Source organism: Giraffa tippelskirchi, chromosome 7 (assembly GCF_054371585.1).
Source record: "Giraffa tippelskirchi isolate mGirTip1 chromosome 7, T2T-mGirTip1v1.2.pri, whole genome shotgun sequence".
Lineage (NCBI taxonomy): Eukaryota > Metazoa > Chordata > Mammalia > Artiodactyla > Giraffidae > Giraffa > Giraffa tippelskirchi.
The window spans coordinates 21,984,483-22,004,499 of NC_137281.1; the positions used below are offsets into that span (position 1 = coordinate 21,984,483).

At 39.3% G+C, this 20,017-nt stretch overlaps 1 protein-coding gene across 1 annotated transcript in view; it reads right to left on the reverse strand.

The window, feature by feature from the left end:
• HYDIN (HYDIN axonemal central pair apparatus protein) overlaps positions 1–20,017 on the reverse strand; it is a 339,593-nt gene that overhangs the window by 215,604 nt on the left and 103,972 nt on the right. Inside the window, exon 11 of the mRNA XM_081512491.1 lies at positions 3,471–3,589. Coding sequence (XP_081368617.1) covers positions 3,471–3,589 — 119 coding nt within the window. The remainder of the gene's footprint in view (positions 1–3,470; positions 3,590–20,017) is intronic.

Here is a 20,017-nt window from a genome sequence, read left to right on the forward strand (position 1 = left end):
ACCCACCCAAATCCTATTATCTTGGAGAAGGCAATGGCACCCCACTCCAGTACTCTTGCCTGGAAAATCCCATGGACGGAGGAGCCTGGTAGGCTACAGTCCATGGGGTCGCTAGGAGTCGGACACGACTGAGCGACTTCACTTTCACTTTTCCCTTTCATGCACTGGAGAAGGAAATGGCAACCCACTCCAGTGTTCTTGCCTGGAGAATCCCAGGGACGGGGGAGCCTGGTGGGCTGCCGTCTATGGGGTCGCACAGAGTCAGACATGACTGAAGCGACTTAGCAGCAGCTGCAGCAAGGGGTCCACTAGATTAGGTTGCCTCCTAAGGAGCAGAGAAGAAGGAATCAAGAGCATAACTGGGATAGAGACAGGGGCTCTTGCAAAGGAAGAAACTGCTCCTGCCAAGAGAAGATGGATGATTCACCAAAAGATACCTGTTACTTGATGTTACTCATCTTTTTACATTTATTTCCCATCTCCCTTGTTCTAAGTTCCTTGGTCATAGGAATGTTTTATTCTTTACTCCTTTTAAAAAGACCATGTAGAAAAGTGATTATGACCATGGTCTCAGAAGTCAAATGCCTGGTTTCAAATCACAGCTTTTCCACTGACTCTACAAGCTGTGAGACCTTGCAGAACCTGCTTAGCTTCTCTGTGCCTATTTCCCTACCTGTAAAATATAAGTACTACTAACTTCTCAGATTGCTATGAAAATGAAATTTATTAATTTATGTTACTTTTAGACTAGTGAGTGGTGATGAGTGTTCATAAATGACAGTGATTGATATTTATATACCCAGTGTTAAGCCGAATGGGTTTAAGATTTATCTGTGCTTAAGATGCAACAGTTATGTAATAGTGGTAACTTGAAGGCAACTCAAAGGTATTGGTGGTAACTTGAAGGACCTTTGTTCTCTCTGATCTGGTGCAAGGATTGCCTTTTCTGTTGTCTTACTCAGATTTTCTATAAGGGGCCAATTCTATTTTCAAGAATATGCATTTCATTCTTCTCCCCCCGACAAACCAGAAACTACTTATGTATGCGGAATCCAGGAAATTGTTTGGCAGCACGATTCTGACATCTTCTGATTACTAGTAATGCTCTTACCCTGTAGTCCAACTCCTTGGAGAGGGGGAAATTATAGAAGAACTTCACCTCTCATTTGTTTTTCTTCTAATTACACTGGGGAACAGTGTATGCTCTTGGGGATTATTCTTTATGTATCTGCTAAGCTCAGCAATGACTAAGAGAAATAGCTAGTTATTCAAATTTGTCTCAAGTAGGTAATGTAATAAATTGAAACACAGATGCAATGAGGCATCAGCATTAAATATGCAGTGTGTGCAAAATATTCCTATAAGAAGCACCTTACCATGTCCTTCTCTGGCACTGCACAGCTCTCAAAACTGTCCAGTCTAACAGTGCACTTCATTTAACACTTATTTAGCTGGCTGTGGTTTGTTACTGTTCAAATGTGGGAAGGTGGAAAGTGACAGGCTCAAGTACACTTCTCTTAAAATTTGCAAGAAATTATTATTATATTCAGGCAAACCCTATCCATTTTGCATCAGAACTAAATGCTCTTTTCTGCTGCAGCATCTATAAGACATAGTCTGTAAGGTATAAGTGAAATTTATTCTGGATAAATTAAAGGCAGAATATCAATTCAATAAGAATTCCTACCTGTTTCCCTCTATTTTTTTCAGAATGCAATACAGCACAATGCAACATGGTAGGTGTGCCACTTTACATTTTTATCATAGTCATGCAACTGATTACTTCATTTAAAGTGTGTTCTTAGGTATATTCCACATCAGCATGACATTAACATCTCTATTTACCTTTCACATCATCCCATTTGGGCCATTGTTAATTCTGATGAACGTGATGACAAATGACACAGCAGGAAGCTCTCAACATCAGCTAGCACTTACCTTCCATGCCAGGTTAGGCTGGGCTGAAAGGTGAGTTGCCTGTAGACTCGATTTGCCCATACTGAGATGCCAAGAGACTGACAAGCCAGCAAAGGGCCTTCTCTTCCCCCAGGATATAGGGCCCTAGTCACTGCTCACTAACATTTCCAAGCTATGTGACCTTGCCAAGTCACTTAACAAATGTGGCAGAGTCTAATTGGCTGTTCACTGGACCTACATCCTCTTCTTCTGCGCTGATAGCTAGACTACATTTCCCAGTCACCCTTGCAGTCACGGACCCTAACAGGATGTGAACAAAAGTGATACGTGCCACTGCCGGCATTGCCTCCCATAAAAACCTCTTGTGCACATCCCTCCATGCTCTTTCTTCTACTGTCAGTGTGATACATGTGAGACTGCAATCTTGCAAGTCATATGTGAGGGGTAAGGGGTGGCGGAGCCACGAGATAGGAGGCGGCTGAGTTTCTGATCCTCCAGAGGAGGAGAGCCCTCTGCTGATCAGCAAGCTTGTCTGGGACTTTATGTTAGGAACAAAATAGATACGTTATTGTATTTGTTTGTTATAGTATGTAGCATTACCTTATCTAGCTTCCTCAGCTATAAAATGGGGACAGTCATTATACCTACTTCATATGGGTTTTGTGAGGACCAAGAGAACTAACATATGTGTGGTCCACACACCTGAAGGGTAAGAATATTGAATTAACTGCTATGTGCCTCATATTTCTCATTTATAAAACAGGTACATAAAAATTAGAAATGACACACGCATATGTAGGCATGCACACGTAATAAAGCATGGAACCTGAGGCCTGTCTGTCTCTCACTAAATGAATGCTTTTGCTTTTATAGCTATAGAAATATAAACACAATTTTAGGATCTTTCTACAATAACCTTTCTAGGTTATAGTTTTATATAGTGTAAACAAATGTCCTAGACATGAATTTAATGATGAAATGACACTGAAGTAATTTTGATCCTCATGAACCCATGGGTACACCATGTAAAAAAATCATTTTCTACTTAATTGGAAAGACAAAACAGGGAGATCGCTTCCAGGAATCAGGATGATTGGTTTTTAAATCAGAGAAAATTAAACTAAAATTTTAAATTAGAGAAAACGCTGAAGTGTGAAAACAGCTATCCTCATTAGGACATTCTGGAAAATGTAAAAGGTCTTCCATTCTCTGATCTGTAGGATTTATGTTGTCAGAGAACAAGCATTAAACAGATAGGGAGATGTATTAATATTTATAGTGTCCCCTTTTGCTATTCACAAAATGATGCTGATAAAATCAATAAAATTATGAATTTGATGCCTTTTGTAACAGAAGGGCTGAAAGGGATGGAAAAAGTTGCTTCCTTCAGTAAGACTGGGAGAGAGGGAGAGGAGTTTGATCATTTGGGGTCCAAATAGGTGTGAGTAATGGTAAAAAATATGATGGCAAAAATTTCCTATCAATAAAAACACATAAAATCAAACAAAAACAGTGCATACTTTTGAGTCTCAATAAACAATCTTAATGTTTACCTCATAACAATGTACAGATCCAACAAAAACTTTTCCAATATCCAGCAACTCAAAGTTGAAATGAATCTTTGGTCCCATTCCTTCCCCTTTGATTCGGAGGGGCAGACGGATCTCTCGACCTGTAAAAACAATTCAGATTTTATTATCGTAAGTGATGCTCTATTACCCTAGATCACCCACAACTTCTTATTAACAAAAACAGTCAAGATTATTGCAACAGCTCCCTGCAATGAACTGAGGGAATGTAATTTAACCAATGCTAAATAATTAGCTTATCTTTAAGAAACAAAAATACTACTAGTTTCTTAACTTTAGAGGACAGCTTATATTGCAAGTGAGACTGATCTTCTGGCACCAAAAAAGAAAATTTTTTTTAATTTAACCCCATATCTTAACTGTATCCTTAAATTTCTTATAAAGGAAAATAATTTCTCTAAATCAAAGAGAAATGGTCTCTAAAATATGACCATAAGATGAGAGTTGACATGGGATTCCAAGAGACATGCTCACACTGATTTTTCCTAGATTTAGGAAGAGGCAGGGCATTAACAGATCTGAGTCCAGGAGTCTAATCTGACCCTCACTTTGCAGCTTCTTTCATGTAGAGGAAATAGAATCCAGACTTCATTTTCTTGGGCTCCAAAATCACTGCAGATGGTGATTGCAGCCATGAAATTAAAAGATGCTTGCTCCTTGGAAGAAAAGCTATGACCAACACAGACAGCATTTTAAAAAGCAGAGACAATACTTTGCCAACAAAGGTCCGTCTAGTCAAAGCTATGGTTTTTCCAGTAGTCATGTACAGATGTGAGAGTTGGACTATAAAGAAGGCTGAGTGCTGAAGAATTGATGCTTTTGAACTGTGGTGTTGGAGAAGACTCTTGAGAGCCCCTTGGACTGCAAGGAGATCCAACCAGTCCATCCTAAAGGAAATCAGTCCTGAATATTCATTGGAAGGACTGACGCTGAGGCTGAAACTCCAACACTTTGGCCACCTGATGCAAAGAACTGACTCATTTGAAAAGACCCTGATGCTGGGAAATATTGGAGGCGGGAGGAGAAGGGTATGATAGAGGCTGAGATGGTTGGATGGCATCACTGACTCAATGGACATGAGTTTGAGTAAACTTTGGGAATTTGTGATGGACAGGGAGGCCTGGCGTGCTGCAGTCCATGGGGTCACAAAGAGTCGGATACGACTGAGCGACTGAACTGAACTGACTGAATACATCTGGAACGTTTTTACATATCATCAGCTAAAGATGTACTAAATACTTTTAACCAGTCCCTTCTGTGGATATTTAAGTGGTTTCCAACTTCTCATTACAACATATAGTATAATTAATGTCATTGAATACATTTATGATCAGTTTCCTATATTTTCTTTAAGCACTTTGAAGACATCATGCTATTCTTTCTTGTCTTCTACCATTTTTGTTGAGAACTCAGTTGATTGTCTTATTGCTCCTTTGAGATATTATGTTTTTTTCTCTGACCACTAAGATTTTGTTAGTTTTTTAGCAGTTTTACTATAACATTCTCGTGGTTAGGATTTATCCTTTGTGAGATTTACTGCATTTCTTGAATCTATGGACAAATATCTTTCGACAATTTGGAAAATTTTAAAGTTTTTATCTCTTCAAATATTGCTTATGCTCCATTTTCCCATTTCTTTACACATACACACACACAAGCTTTTTGCCTCATTCCCCTCAGTTCTTATGCTCTTTTCTGCCTTTTGTCCTTACATGCTTTAGTGTCCTGGTTATTTTCTTTATCTAATTTCCAGTTTACAAAATCTACCTCTGGCTGTACCTAACAGGCTATTAAATTCATCTACTGAGTTCTTAATTTGTCATCACAGCTTTTCAGTGCAAGACTTCCTATTGGATTTTTTTTTAGTTCCCAGGCCTCTGCTCGATGTTTTCAGTGAGAACATTTAAAAAAATCGGTGTCTGAAAAGTTCTATTACTTGGCTCTCTATGGGTTTGTTCTCATTGTTTATCTTAATATTCCATCAGATTGTGTTACCTCCTTATATACTTGGTTATTTTTGATGGAGGGCTGATCAGTGTACATGAGAAACTGTAGATATAATTTAAAACCCTAAGAAGATGTTATCTTCCTCCAGGAACTGGGTGGTAACTAGGAGATATTAGTGATCCCAGATAACCGAATCTAACTACTAGTAGCAAGATTCTGTGACAGAATTAAGCCCTGCACCAAATCACTGAAGTGACTATTTTCTCAACTCTACCAAGAAGGGTAGTGAGGACCATCCTACATACAGAAGAGAAGTTAAATTTCTCATATATAAAAGATACCTTAGAACATTGGGGATTAATTATCTCTTGGAACCTTGGTGGAGAAGCATCTTAATCTATTCTATACCTGAAAAACGATCCAAAGCTGAGCTCTAGTTCTTTTAAGGACTTATTTCTAGTCCCCACTTTACTGACTCCCACCTTTACGCATGGGGGATTTCTAGGGCCCTTTCTCCTTGGGCATCTGATGAACTCCTATGTTTTCTTTCCTAACTCCATTTAATTTTTCAGTCTTTGCAGTATCTGACCAAATGTCAGTGTCACTAAGGATAAAGAGGCCTCCCAGATCTGACTGTTTTGGTTTCTTTCTTCTCGTGGATCTTGGCCTGCAAATCCTTCAGTGTCTTGGCAGCTGTCTTTTGCTTTCTAAACAAGTTTAAAAAAGTATTTTTTCTTGTTCTTTTATTCTTTTAGTTGCTCTGAGATTGTGTGTATGTGTGAGAGAGACTGAGGAAGTTAATCTAAATTACCCAGTTCACCACAATTGGAAGTAGAATGCCAGAACAAAAGGATGCACATGTGATAGTCTGACAGTAATGGCCATATTGTCTTCCAGAATGGTTGCATTAATTTACACATAAATATCAACAGTATTAACAGTGTTGAATAGTTTCTGTCTCTCCATGTTCTCCCTCAAAAATCAATGCTCTAAACATTTGATAATTTAATAGGTTTTCCTTAAATTTATACCACTGTAATTTCAAGCTATTTAAGGAAAAATTATGTATTTGCTCTGCGTGTAACATTTTAAACATCTGAAATAATTCTGATGCTCCATTAGATGTAATTTTCAGTATTAAAGCAAATTCATTTTGAACAACCAAGTGACATTGGTTATTAATTAATTTATTACCATCATTATAACTCCTTGTGATATTTTATGTTTCATTGTCTTCTATTGCAATTTAGGTTCTGTATCTTTAATACCTTCTCTCCATGACTATCCTCTTAAAAACAAGGATATTTGTCTCTGAGCTTCCCAGGTGGCACAGTGGTAAGGAATACACCTGCCAATGCAGGAGCCACAGGAGACATGGGTTCCATCCTTGGGTCAGGAAGATCCCCTAGGAGAGGAAATGGCAACCCACTCCAGTATTCTTGCCTGGGAAATTCCATGGACAGAAGAGTCTGGAGGGCTACAGTCCATGGGGTCCACGGAGTCAGACACAACTGAGTATACACACACACACACACGCACACACATATATTTGTCTCTGTCCCCTCTAGTGTACTGGAGAAGGAAATGGCAACCCACTCCAGTGTTCTTGCCTGGAAAATCCCATACACGGCGGAGCCTGGTGGGCTGCTGTCTATGGGGTCGCACAGAGTCGGACACGACTGAAGCGACTTAGCAGCAGCAGCAGCCTCTAGTGCTTGGCAACACAGTGGTCATTAGGCAAGGATTGTTTTGATTACAAGAAACAAGAGCAATTTTAGCAATATTTGGGACAGTTGATTTATTCAATGGGTTCCCCCAATCCATGTGATCCTTGGAAGTACAGATCAAGTGCTAGTTTGACAACACTCTAGAACATCAGTAAAAATTTCAAAGAGCCCAAACCTTATTACCCTACTCCATTATTTTAGAGTTTTAATCTTCAAACCTATTGTGAAGGTAGTGATGTGTACTCCCTGGTCAAGAGAAAAGTATTTTGACAGAGATCCAACTTTCAGAATGGCAAAGAAAGAGAACTGCAAATGTATTGTGGAATAAACTGCAAGCCTATTCATTATTGTCAGGCTTAAAGCTTTCCCAATCTGTTACCTTGACTGCCTTCCTTTAAAAAAAAAAAAGGAGATGTGTTATAATAAAGCAGTGAGCCAATGTTTCTTTGGGAATTATTAATTACTTCAAAGGTGACTGTCTTATTTGTAGCTAGCCATCTCCCTAACCCAGCACAGAATAGGAGTAAAGTAATACCCAGACTTGCATTTGCAAGGTTAATTTAAATTTTAGTGTTACATTACAAATGCTACATTTCCACAAGATTTTCAAAGCAGGGATTTTTCTTGTTTTGGCAAAAGGCAGCAAGGTAGACAAGCCTGCAGGAACTAGAAAGCTTTAAGGACAGAGTCTTTAACAGAAGATCAAAATATTAAAATATTTTTAAAATAGAGAAGCTTCTCATTTATGATTACAGTGTCCTGGTTTCACAGGTAAGAAGCAGGGAGATGTGCTATAAAACCTCTTTCCCAGCCCTAAAATCTGTGAATGCACTAGACTGCATTGTATCAAACATCAGAAAATGTAACCATAGGCTTTCAAAATCCTGCCATCTAAGATATACTAGGTGTTCAATATGATCCTTGAGCTCCATTCTTATGCAATGAGACAAGAAAAATGGGGAAAATGTATAAATGGAAAGAACAAATAGTCATTATTAACATTTTAGGATGACCTTACCTGAAAAATCCTAAAGAATCTATAAACACTTTTTAAAATTAATATGACAGAGTAAGATTGATGGTTACCAAATTAATATACAAAAATCAACTGCATTTCTATAGAGAGCAACAGTCAAAAATTAACTTTAAGATGTTGTTTAAAATAGCAACAAAAATATAAAGTACCTAGGAATAAATCTAATAAAATATACTTAAGACCTTCAAGGAACAAATTGTAAAATTTTACTGAAAGATATTCAGTTCAGTTCAGTCGCTCAGTCGTGTCCGACTCTCTGCGACCCCATGAATTGCAGCACGCCAGGCCCCTCGGTCCATCACCAACTCCCGGAGTCTACTCAAACCCATGTTCATTGAGTCGGTGATGCCATCCAACCATCTCATCCTCTGTCGTCCCCTTCTCCTCCCGCCCCCAATCCTACCCAGCATTAGGGTCTTTTCCAATGAGTCAACCCTTCGCATGAGGTGGCCAAAGTATTGGAGCTTCAGCTTCAACATCAGACCTTCCAATGAACACCCAGGATTGATCTCTTTTAGGATGGATTGATTGGATCTCCTTGCAGTCCAAGGGACTCTCAAGAGTCTTCTCCAACACCACAGTTCAAAAGCATCAATTCTGCGGCGCTCAGCTTTCTTCACCATCCAACTCTCACATCCATACATGACCACTGGAAAAACCATAGCCTTGACTAGACGGACTTTGGTTGGCAAAGTAATGTCTCTGCTTTTAAACATGCTATCTAGGTTGGCCATAACCTTCCTTCCAAGGAGTAAGCGTCTTTTAATTTCATGGCTGCAGTCACCATCAGCAGTGATTCTGGAGCCCAAAAAAGTAAAGTCTGACACTGTTTCCACTGTTTCCCCATCTATTTCCCATGGAGTGATGGGACCAGATGCCATGATCTTAGTTTTCTGAACGTTGAGCTTTAAGCCAACTTTTTCACTCTCCTCCTTCACCTTCATCAAGAGGCTCTTTAGTTCTTCTTCACTCTCTGCCATAAGGGTGGTGTCATCCGCATATCTGAGGTTATTGATATTTCTTCCGGCAATCTTGATTCCAGCTTGTGCTTCTTCCAGCCCACTGTTTCTCATGATGTACTCTGCATATAAGTTAAATAAGCAGGGTGACAATATACAGCCTTGACGTCCTCCTTTTCCTATTTGGAACCAGTCTGTTGTTCCATGTCCAGTTCTAACTGTTGCTTCCTGACCTGCATACAGGTTTCTCAAGAGATAGGTCAGGTGGTCTGGTATTCCCATCTCTTTCAGGATTTTCCACAGTTTATTGTGATCCACACATTCAAAGGCTTTGGCATAGTCAATAAAGCAGAAATAGATGTTTTTCTGGAACTCTCTTGCTTTTTCGATGATCCAGCGGATATTGGCAATTTGATCTCTGGTTCCTCTGCCTTTCCTAAAACCAGCTTGAACATCTGGAAGTTCACGGTTCACGTATTGCTGAAGCCTGGCTTGGAGAATTTTGAGCATTACTTTACTAGCATGTGAGATGAGTGCAATTGTGCGGTAGTTTGAGCATTCTTTGGCATTGCCTTTCTTTGGGATTGAAAGATATTAAGAAATATCTAAATAAATGGAGAACTAGGTTATGTTTTGAAGGAAGACTCGATGTTATAAAATTGCCAAGTTTTCTCCAACTGATCTAAATCTATAATTTTAATGTGCTACTAAACAAAATGCCAGCAGGTAGAATTTGATGGTTCTTTATAAAATTTAAGTGTAAAAATCAAAGGGCCAATATTAACCAAGACATTTCTAAAGATACACTAAGTGAGGGGACTTGCCTTTTCATATATTAAAACCTATTATAAATACATTGTAATTAGGAGAGTGTGGTATTGGGGCAAAAAGTGCAAAATAACAGAGGAGACAGAATACAAAACTCAGAATAAATGCACTGCTGCTGCTGCTGCTAAGTCGCTTCAGTTGTGTCCGACTCTGTGCGACTCCATAGACGGCAGCCTACCAGTCTCCGCCATCCCTGGGATTCTCCAGGCAAGAACACTGGAGTGGGTTGCCATTTCCTTCTCCAGTGCATGAAAGGGGAAAGTGAAAGTGAAGTCGCTCAGTTGTGTCCGACTCTTGGCGACCCCATGGACTATAGCCTACCAGGCTCCTCCATCCATGGGATTTTCCAGGCAAGAGTACTGGAGTGGGGTGCCATTGCCTTCTCCAATTAATGCACACATATATGTAAATTTGACTTATAACAGAGCAGGTGCTGAGAATCAGTAGGAAAGATGGACTACATAGTATAAAGAGCTAAAACAACTGGGCACCAACATAGGATCAGTGGTAGGCCAAATAATGGCCCCAAAGATTACCATGTCCTAATTCTTGGAACCTATAAATATTACCTCATACCACAAAAGGGTGAATACTATCTTACATGACAAAAGATGTGATTAAGAATTTTGAGATGAGGATATTATCCCGGATTATCTTGACTGTGTGCGTGCTCAGTCACTTAGGTATGTCCAACTCTTTGCAACCCCATGGACTGTAACACATCAGGGGTCAGTCCATGGAATTTTAAAGACAAGAATACTAGAGTGAGTTGCCATTTCCTCCTTCAGAGAATCTTCCCAACCCAGGGATCAAACTCGCGTCTACTGTGCCTCCTGCATTGGCAGGTAGATTCTTTACCACTGAGTCACCTGGGAAGCCTCTATCCTGATCATCATAGCTTAAAGTTGTCTTGAAATCAAGTCATAGTAGCCTTCCAACTTTATTCTTCTATCCCAAAGTTGTTTTGGTACGATTCTAGATTCTTTGCATTTCCATATGAATTTGAGAATGAGTTTGTCAATTTCTCTCTCAAAAAAAAAAGCAACTTGGATCTTAATTTGAATTGCACTGAATCTATAAATGAATTTTGGAGAAAAATGACATCCTCATCTTTAATTTACCCATATTAACAAGGTACTGTTCTTCATTCAATTTGGTCTTTAATTTCTCTCAGCAATGTTTTGCAGTTTTCCACATCTTTTGTCAAGTTTATCTTTAAGTAATTCATATTTCTTAATGCTTTTGTAAGGAATATTGCTTTTGTAAAAATTCAATTTCCCATTGTTCTCCATCTAGAAACACAATTGATTTCTCTCTATATAAATCATTTCCTGCAACTTTGCTACACACTTATTTTTTAGTCCACAATAAAACAGATGCTCTCTAGCACCGTCTCCAGATTTCGATGCAATAAAACATAGATGAAACCCAAGAACCCACATTTTTAATGAGCAGCCATAGTGACTCAATGCAGATTCTCTAAGAACGCTACCTCAAGAAATATATAAACACTGTTAACTACATTAACTTCTGACAACAGGGCAGAGTAAGCTGACTCAGCACACCCTTCCACTTTAAATAAAAAAGAACTCATTAAAAGTATTACAAACATGTAGCTTTAATACTTATCCAAGTCTAAAAAGAAGAAAGAGGAATTTATCAGGTGCTAGAAATAAAAAACTCATGTGCCAAGAAGGAGTCCTGGGTTTGATTCCTGGGTTAGGAAGATCCCCTGGAAAAGGAAATGTTAACCCACTCCAGTATTCTTGCCTGGGAAATCCCATGGACAGAGGAGCCTGGCAGGCTACAGTTAATGGGGTCATCAAAGAGTCAGACACAACTTAGTGACTGATTTTCATCTTCACTTTCAGAAATTAAAAAAAGAACTCAGAGATTTGTAAAGTATATACAATTTTATGATGTAATGGCTTCAGTTTAAGCACCCTCACAGAAACAGGGCATATGGCTATGCTCTTATCTGGGAGGGAATGAGGAACTGAACTTAGATCCTTGCTAAGTCCAGGACCTTGGAAAGAATGACTGTTTCCAAAAAGGGAACTAGAAAAATTCTACCTATGGGTCTAGGGAGGCAGTGATGAAGCCTGTCCTCTACCTTGTATTCTGAATAAGGGAAAGACATCCCTGCAAGAACTCAAAGTCCCATGTATAGGTATAGGATTCAAATTTACACTATATTATAGATGAAAGGACTGATACTGAAGCTGAAATTCCAATCCTTTGGCCACCCGATGTGAAGAACTGACTTATTTGAAAAGACCCTGATGCTGGGAAAGACTGAAGGTGGGAAAAGGGGATGACAGAGGATGAGATGATTGGATGGCATCACTAACTTGATGGACATGAGTTTGAGTAAGCTCTGGGAGTTGGTGATGGACAGGGAAGCCTGGTGAGCTGTAGTCTATGGGGTCGCAAAGAGTTGGACACAACTGACCGACTGAACTGAACTGATAGGTGAAAGATTGAGCGCAGAAGGAGAAGAGGGCATCAGAGGATGAGATGGCTGGATGACATCCCCCAATGCAATGGACATGGACTTGGGCAAACTTCGGGAGATGGACAGGGACAGAGAGGCGTGGTGTGTCATTGGGGTTGCAGAGTTGGACACAACTGGGCAACCAAACAGCAACATAAGTGAAAGAATTAGAAGCTGAGAAAATAAAAGTTGCAAGGTCTTGAAGAAATAAAAAATTGTTCTGAAGGACCACCCATGATCTAGTATTCATGCTGTCTTAAGTTTGTTTGGGTTGCTATAATAAAATACCATAGACTGTGAGGGTTAAACAACAAACATTTATTTCTCACAGTTCTGGAGGCTGGGAGCTCCAAGATCAAGATACTGGCAGATTCAGTGTATGGTGAGAGCTTGCTTCCTGGTTCACAGATGCTATCTTCTCACTCACATGGAAGAAGGGACAAGGGAGCTTTCTGGGGTCTCTTTTATAAAGAGTTCATGAAGAGTCTGCCCTCATGTCCTAATCACATCCAAAGGTACTACCCTCCAATTACCATCACATTGAGTACTATATTTCAAAATATGAATTTGGGAGTGAGGGGATAGGGACACAAACATTCATTCCACAGCACATGCTAAAGATGAGGTAACAACACCTATGTTTCAAGTCATCTGAAGAATCAATTCAATACGAGGAAAAGCAGGGGTTACCACAAACATGTAAATTAGTATTCCAAAAGTTTGAGATAATAGAAAAGTCTAACATGTAGCATTCTCAAAATCTTTAAAGACATAGATGAAGAAATAGAAACCATGTGAAGGAGATAAATGAAAGTATTAAAACCAAATAGAACTTCTAAAACTGAAACGCCAAATTGATGAAATAAAAACTAAATAGATAAATGGAGTAGAAATAGCTGAAGAGTCAACTGGAATAAAAATCTTAGAGAAAACCCAGAATGTATCATACAAGGAAAACATGTAAAGGAGCAACTTCCCTGATGATCCAGTGGTTAAAACTCTGTGCTTTAATTGCAGGGGGAATAAAAGAAAAAATATATAAAGGAGAAGTGAAAAGATTTTTTGATTCCATGGGAAAAATATACATATAAAAGAATTTCCAGGAGAAAACTGAGATAATGAGATAAAACATTGAAGAGATAACTGCTGAGAATTTTCCAGAATTGATGAAAGGTACTTATATTAAAGAAGCATACCAAGTTTGAAGTAGGGTAACTAAGGTAAATCCATCTAGGTGAAACTGTAGAACACCAAAGCATAAAGTAATTCTTAATATTAATCTGATAAAAAAGACAGATAACCAAAAGAAATGGCAATTAGACTGCAGGAGATTTCTCGTCTCAACAACTGAGTCCACTGTTCATGCCTCAAGGAAGTAAGCAGTCACATGGAGAGGCCACAATAGGGCTTGCAGCAAACAGAACCCGGTGAGGGCCCCGCCAACAACTGAAATCAAGTGCCAGATATGGATGAGCTAAAAAATGCTATCAGCCTCTACTTTTAAGCTTGCCTAGTTGTCCTCATGTGGAGCAAAGAGCGCTGCCCTTGCTGAATCCTAAATCACAGATCTATGAGCAAAATAAGTGATTGCTAGTTGTTTTAAACCACTAAATTGAGGGTAGTTTGTTATGCATCGAAAGATAAATACAGCAAAGTGACTTAAGCAAATGAGGGTTTTTATTTTGCTCACATAGGACACTGGGACATACCGATTTGGGGGAGGATAGGATTTTAGGGGATAAGGACACGCTGCTGTTACTGATGATGATTAATAAGGATGAAAATAAAAATAAACATTGATTTGACGGTTACTTTCTCTTCATGTTCATGAACCATACAATTGTATTTACTATAGGTTTTAAATAAATTTTACTATATAGTGTAGCTAGTCCTCCCACATTATTCCTGTTGAATTTTCTAGGCAATCAGGAATTTATTTCTTCTCTAAAGGAGTTTTAGAATGAACCTAATTAAAAAAAAAACAAACATCTTACTGATATTATCACTGGGATCACATTACATTTACAGGGAGAACTGACTTATTTATAATGTTGATTTTCCTGACCAAAACCATGAGTATTTCTATTTGTTCAAGTTTTCTTAACTTTGGGTACGTATAAAAGATACTGGCATATTATTCTCATTATGTTCATTATTTTTATGTTTGAAATATTTGATAACAGAAAATGTAATTTAAAGTAGCTGATTAAGAAAATAATTTCACATTCATAGGAATAACGCACCTTATATTATCCTCAGGGTGCAATCTGATGAGTTTTGAGAAAGACAACTTACAACTATGTAGAGTATCACTCACATGAAAGTGAAAGTGTTAGTCGCTCAGTCATGTCCGGCTCCGGAGAAGGCAATGGCACCCCACTCCAGTATTCTTGCCTGGAGAATCCCAGGGATGGCGGAGCCTGGTGGGCTGCCGTCTATGGGGTCGCACAGAGTCGGACACGACTGAAGCGACTTAGCAGCAGCAGCATGTCCGGCTCTTTCATGACCCCATGCACTATAGCCCGCCAGGCTCCTCTGTCCATGGGATTTCCCAGGCAAGAACACTGGAGTGAGTTGCCATTTCCTTCTCCAGGGGATCTTCCTGTCACAGGGTTCAAACCCATGTCTCCTGCATTGGCAGGCAGATTCTTTATCACTGAGCCACCAATACTGTGAAAAGCCCAAAACATTTTTAATGACTTGAGTAATTTAACTTTCTCTTCCCTAAACCTCCATTCTTTAGTTTAATTAGGATAAACCTCAAAAGTCCCAAATTGTGCTAAAAACTCAGATGTTTCTCTTGGGATGCACAGAGTGAAAACAGACAATGAGGTTTCACCTTAATTGGGCCTTTCAAGGAATTGGGTACATCTGGAGTCACTTTCACCATGTTGCTTTTCTGAATTTGACTCTGAAGCACCCATTAACCATGTTCTCTAGCAATATATTTCACAGTTTAAATCAGAAACTGTTACTTCCTTTGAAGTTCTCATATGGTGATTCAAATCAAATATGTGTGGTTTCCCTTCAAGTTTTTTGTTTTTTTAAGGGTAATCTTTAAATTAGGTATTTTCACATTCCACTGGAAAGTCAAGATGGATGAAAGATCAGCTTTGAGACCTAGATCAAACCATAAGCTGCTGCTGCTGCTGCTAAGTCGCTTCAGTCGTGTCCGACTCTGTGCAGCCCCATAGATGGCAGCCCACCAGGCTCCCCCGTCCCTGGGATTCTCCAGGCAAGAACACTGGGGTGGGTTGCCATTTCCGTCTCCAATGCATGAAAGTGAAAAGGGAAAGTGAAGTTGCTCAGTCGCTTAGCGACCCCATGGACTGCAGCCTACCAGGCTCCTCCATCCATGGGTTTTTCCAGGCAACAGTACTGGAGTGCAAGTCTTTATAAATATCTAATATACAGGTTTAACCACTTCTAAGAAAATCTGAAAATTTTAAATGAAAAAAATTCAGTATCAGATTAACTGAAAAGGTTTTAATGATGTTATACTTGCCATATTCAGGTCTGAGCTGGTCATTCCCCACTTAGAGCCCTTCAGTGATTCCCCGCTCCCTGAGGATGAAGTCTGAGCTTAGTCAGCCAGTCAAGGGCAGGCCTCTGAGAACTGGTTCCCACCTACTATATACCAGCTTCCAGCTTCATTTCCTGCCCCCGCCTGTCCCTTCCCAAGTCTCTGTTTCTCTCTGATTCACACCTCAAGAACTTAAAATTCTTTGTCATCTCAGGCTCGTCACATTTTTACATAGTGTTTCTCTGTGTTTTCACAAGTGTTTCTCTGCCTGTCATGCCGAGGCCCTCCATTTTTTTCCACTTGACTAACAAATATTTCAAGGGTCACTTTCTCTGGGACCTTCCAGGAAAACTGCAAGACAGGGCTATTCTTTTCAACAATTTTCATTCATTCACTGTATGGCATTACATACTTGCTAGTTTCTGTGTCAGTTCCCCCCCACTCCGTTCTATGCTTTCTGAGGGCCGGAGCTAAGCTTTTGTGCATCTTTGTACTCGTGGTGCCCAGTTATAGAAGCTTTCAAATGAAGAAAAAGTTGCAGTTGGAGATAGGGGTTAAATTTCATGCATCCCAAGAGGCCTCCCTCAAGACCAATGACATCGGCCTTCCCTGCTACTTCCTGTCTCTGAACACACATTCACATAAGGGAATACTTTACAGCAATGAAGATGAAACACAACTAGAGCTACAAGCAACAACGTGGATGAGACATGTAGATTGATTCCAATTACGTACGTTCCAAAAGCAGGCGGTACTAAATTGTAATATTTAGCTACACATACACAGGAATATAAACTATAAGTGAAAGCAAGGAGATAACAGTCATGAAGGAGAAAATGATGATTACCTAGGGGGAAGTTGGAGTGAAGGGAGTGTAACGGGGGAGGAACACACAGGAGCCTAACAAAGGTTTGAAATATTCTATTATTGATCTTGGTGGCAATTACATAATGTATGCTCTGTAATTATTTGTTACACTGTACTTTCATGTATATTAGTTCTCTAATGCTGCTACAACGAACTACCACAAACTTAGTGGCTTAACATATAAACATTCTCTTAAAAGTCTGGTAGGTCCAAATCCAAAATGGGTTTCACTGGCTTAAAATCAAGGTGTTGGCAGGGCTGTGTTCCTCTCTGGAGGGTCTAGGAAAAAACACCTTTTCTTGCCTTACCTATTTCCTAGAGGCTGCATGAATTCTTTGGCCTTTCTAGCTTTAAAGCCAGAAATGGCTGGTATAATCTTTCATACAGGGCAGCATTCTGACACTGAGACTGATATTTCAGCCTCCCTCTTGAACATTTAAGGACCCTTGTGACTATTATTGATTGAGTCACCCAGGACATTTTCCTTACCTTAAGGTTAGCTCAATAGTAACCTAAATTCCATTTTCTACCTTAATTCCCCTTTGCCATGCAATGTAAAATATCCACAGATACTGGGGACATGGACGTCTTGGGGAGGCCATTACTCTGCCTACCACAGCACACAATATGTACATTTCTGAATCTGTGTTCTATTTCTCAGTGACAAAAAGTTAAAAGTAAAATTTGGTATACAAATACAAAAAATTCCTATACAACCATGAAAAAGAATGACCCTTTTAAACTTAGTGCTATGGAATAATCTCTAAGAAGCATTTAAAAAGTAGTGTTAGAACTACTGTGTAAAGTATGCTGTCATTTCTGTAAAAAAGTATGAGGAAAAGCATATCTGTATGTTTTTCCTTTTATGTGCTCAAACCATATACGAAAACAAAATTAAAGCAAGGGAAGGAGTTTTTCTATTTGCCTAAGAAGTATTTCTTAGTGACCTAAAATCAGGAGGTTTCACCAACCCTTTGAAGATAATAGTAAGGAATCAGCACCAGCCCTTGAAAAGACACACAGAATTGCATGGAATTTACAGAGAAGATAATATGGAATTACTATGCAAACAAAACCCTTTCCTGGCAATCATATCTTTAAATAAATCACTAACAAAATAAAAAAGAATGTCATGCAGATGGAAAATTACACCATTCACTTTACCCAGGATGTGAATTCTGTGGCAGAATTCAGAATTGCAAAGAAAACAATAGATAAATACAATTAGTTATGTAATGTTTGGGAACCTCCTGGAGAGCAGCCAGCCCCCTGGAATAAGGCCAAGCACAATGACATCCCAGGGGAGCCATCGATGGGAGGGAGATCCCAGCACCTGTGATGTGGGGGCCACTGGACCATTTCCAGCCTATGTCTGAACACTGATGTACCAACATTTCCTCCAGATCCACTAAGAAGTTTGGGGTAGATGATGCTGATCTGAAGCATGGAAACAGACAGGTCAATCCAGAAATTTGCAGTCCGTTCTACATTCATCCTAGTGCCATTTTGAGAATCCTGCGTCCATAGGCATGGGAGAGACTGGATCAAACTAGGATTCATTCACTCATTCATTCATTCATTTTTTTTCACTTATCTGCTCATTCATTTAATCAGTATTTACTGAGTGGCTTTATCTTTCAAGTACTAACAGAGTAAGACACACAATTTTTTAAAATGGGTAAAACTATACTGTTTTGCTTAGGAATGAATACACAGGTGGTAATACACGAAAATAAGAAAAAGACTATCATAAAAGTCAAGGTGATGGCTACATCCAGGAGAAGTGAGGGAAATATCAGGAACGGACACCCACCTAGGGTAAGTGGAAAATGGCACAGTCTTGGGTTGGGCAGCCCATTCTAAACCGCCTGACCCCTGTACACAAAGAGAAGAGTGACTGTATAGATATGGACTGGAAACGTGCTGGTTATAACAGAATAGTGGAATTTTTGCACTTGGGGATACTAATGATTGTGCACTCTTATTACTCTCTCTCCAAGTTTAAAATAACCACCACAGCCATATTCCCGGGAGACCTACAAAGAGGTAAGTAGCACAAGCTATCCTGAAAATTAAGCCCATTTTCTTATTCTTATATACAAATAGACAATCACAGACCAGAAAACACTGGGATGAGTCCTATGAATGCAAGATACAAGCTATGTGGATTTTTCTGACTGATTAATGTCAGTATTTCTCTGGGCATCCTTATTTAATGCTTTAAATGGCGTCTAATATCATTTACTATTCATGTTAGAGGATTGAAATCTTATTCTTTGACACAAGATGATCAGTTCTGTATGTTTAACTTTGGAACGTTAAAATTCCCAAAAGAATAAAATGAAAAAAGATAGAAGAAAGTATGTTAAAAAAAAAAAACATTCCCAGAGCTGAAGTAACATACGAGTCATCAGACTTGGCCCATAGATAGCTGAGGAGAATGAACTAGAAAAACTTACTCTTGGACATACTTTCACAACATTTCAGATCCCAAATACAAAAAGAAAACCCTAGAAAATATGAGAGAGAAATACCAGGCCACCTATAAAAGAATGAGAATTGAGTGACTTCAAGCTTCTGCATTTTTATAATAAATTTGGCACAGGGTCCAAGTTCTGAGGAGAAATTATTCTGAACCTAGAATTCTAGTCAGCTGAACTATCAAATGGGTGCGTGCGTGCAGGTTGTGCCCAGCTCTTCGCGACCCTATGGACCGTAGCCTGCCAGGCAAGAATACTGGAGTGGTTTGCTGCCCTCCTCCAGGGGATCTCCCTGACTCAGGGATCGAACCCGTGTTTCTTAACTCTCCTGCACTGGCAGGCAGGTTCTTTATCTGAGGCGCCACCTGAAAATCCCATCAAGTGGGTATGGAGGGAGAAGGAGACATTTTCTTGCATGCAAGGATCAAAGTCTCCCATCTAGATACCCCTTTTGAGGAAATTACTTGAGTAAAATGAGAGTCAAAAGATCTAATGGAACGCACATGGAAATTTAAAAAAAAGAACAACAACTCCTGGATAAAAACTGTGCAAAAAGTAAATGACCTAAATTAGAATAGAAAGCTGACGGGCTCTGAGGAAATATCTTTAAGGAAAAGAAAACCATGAACCCTAAATTTAGATACAAATTA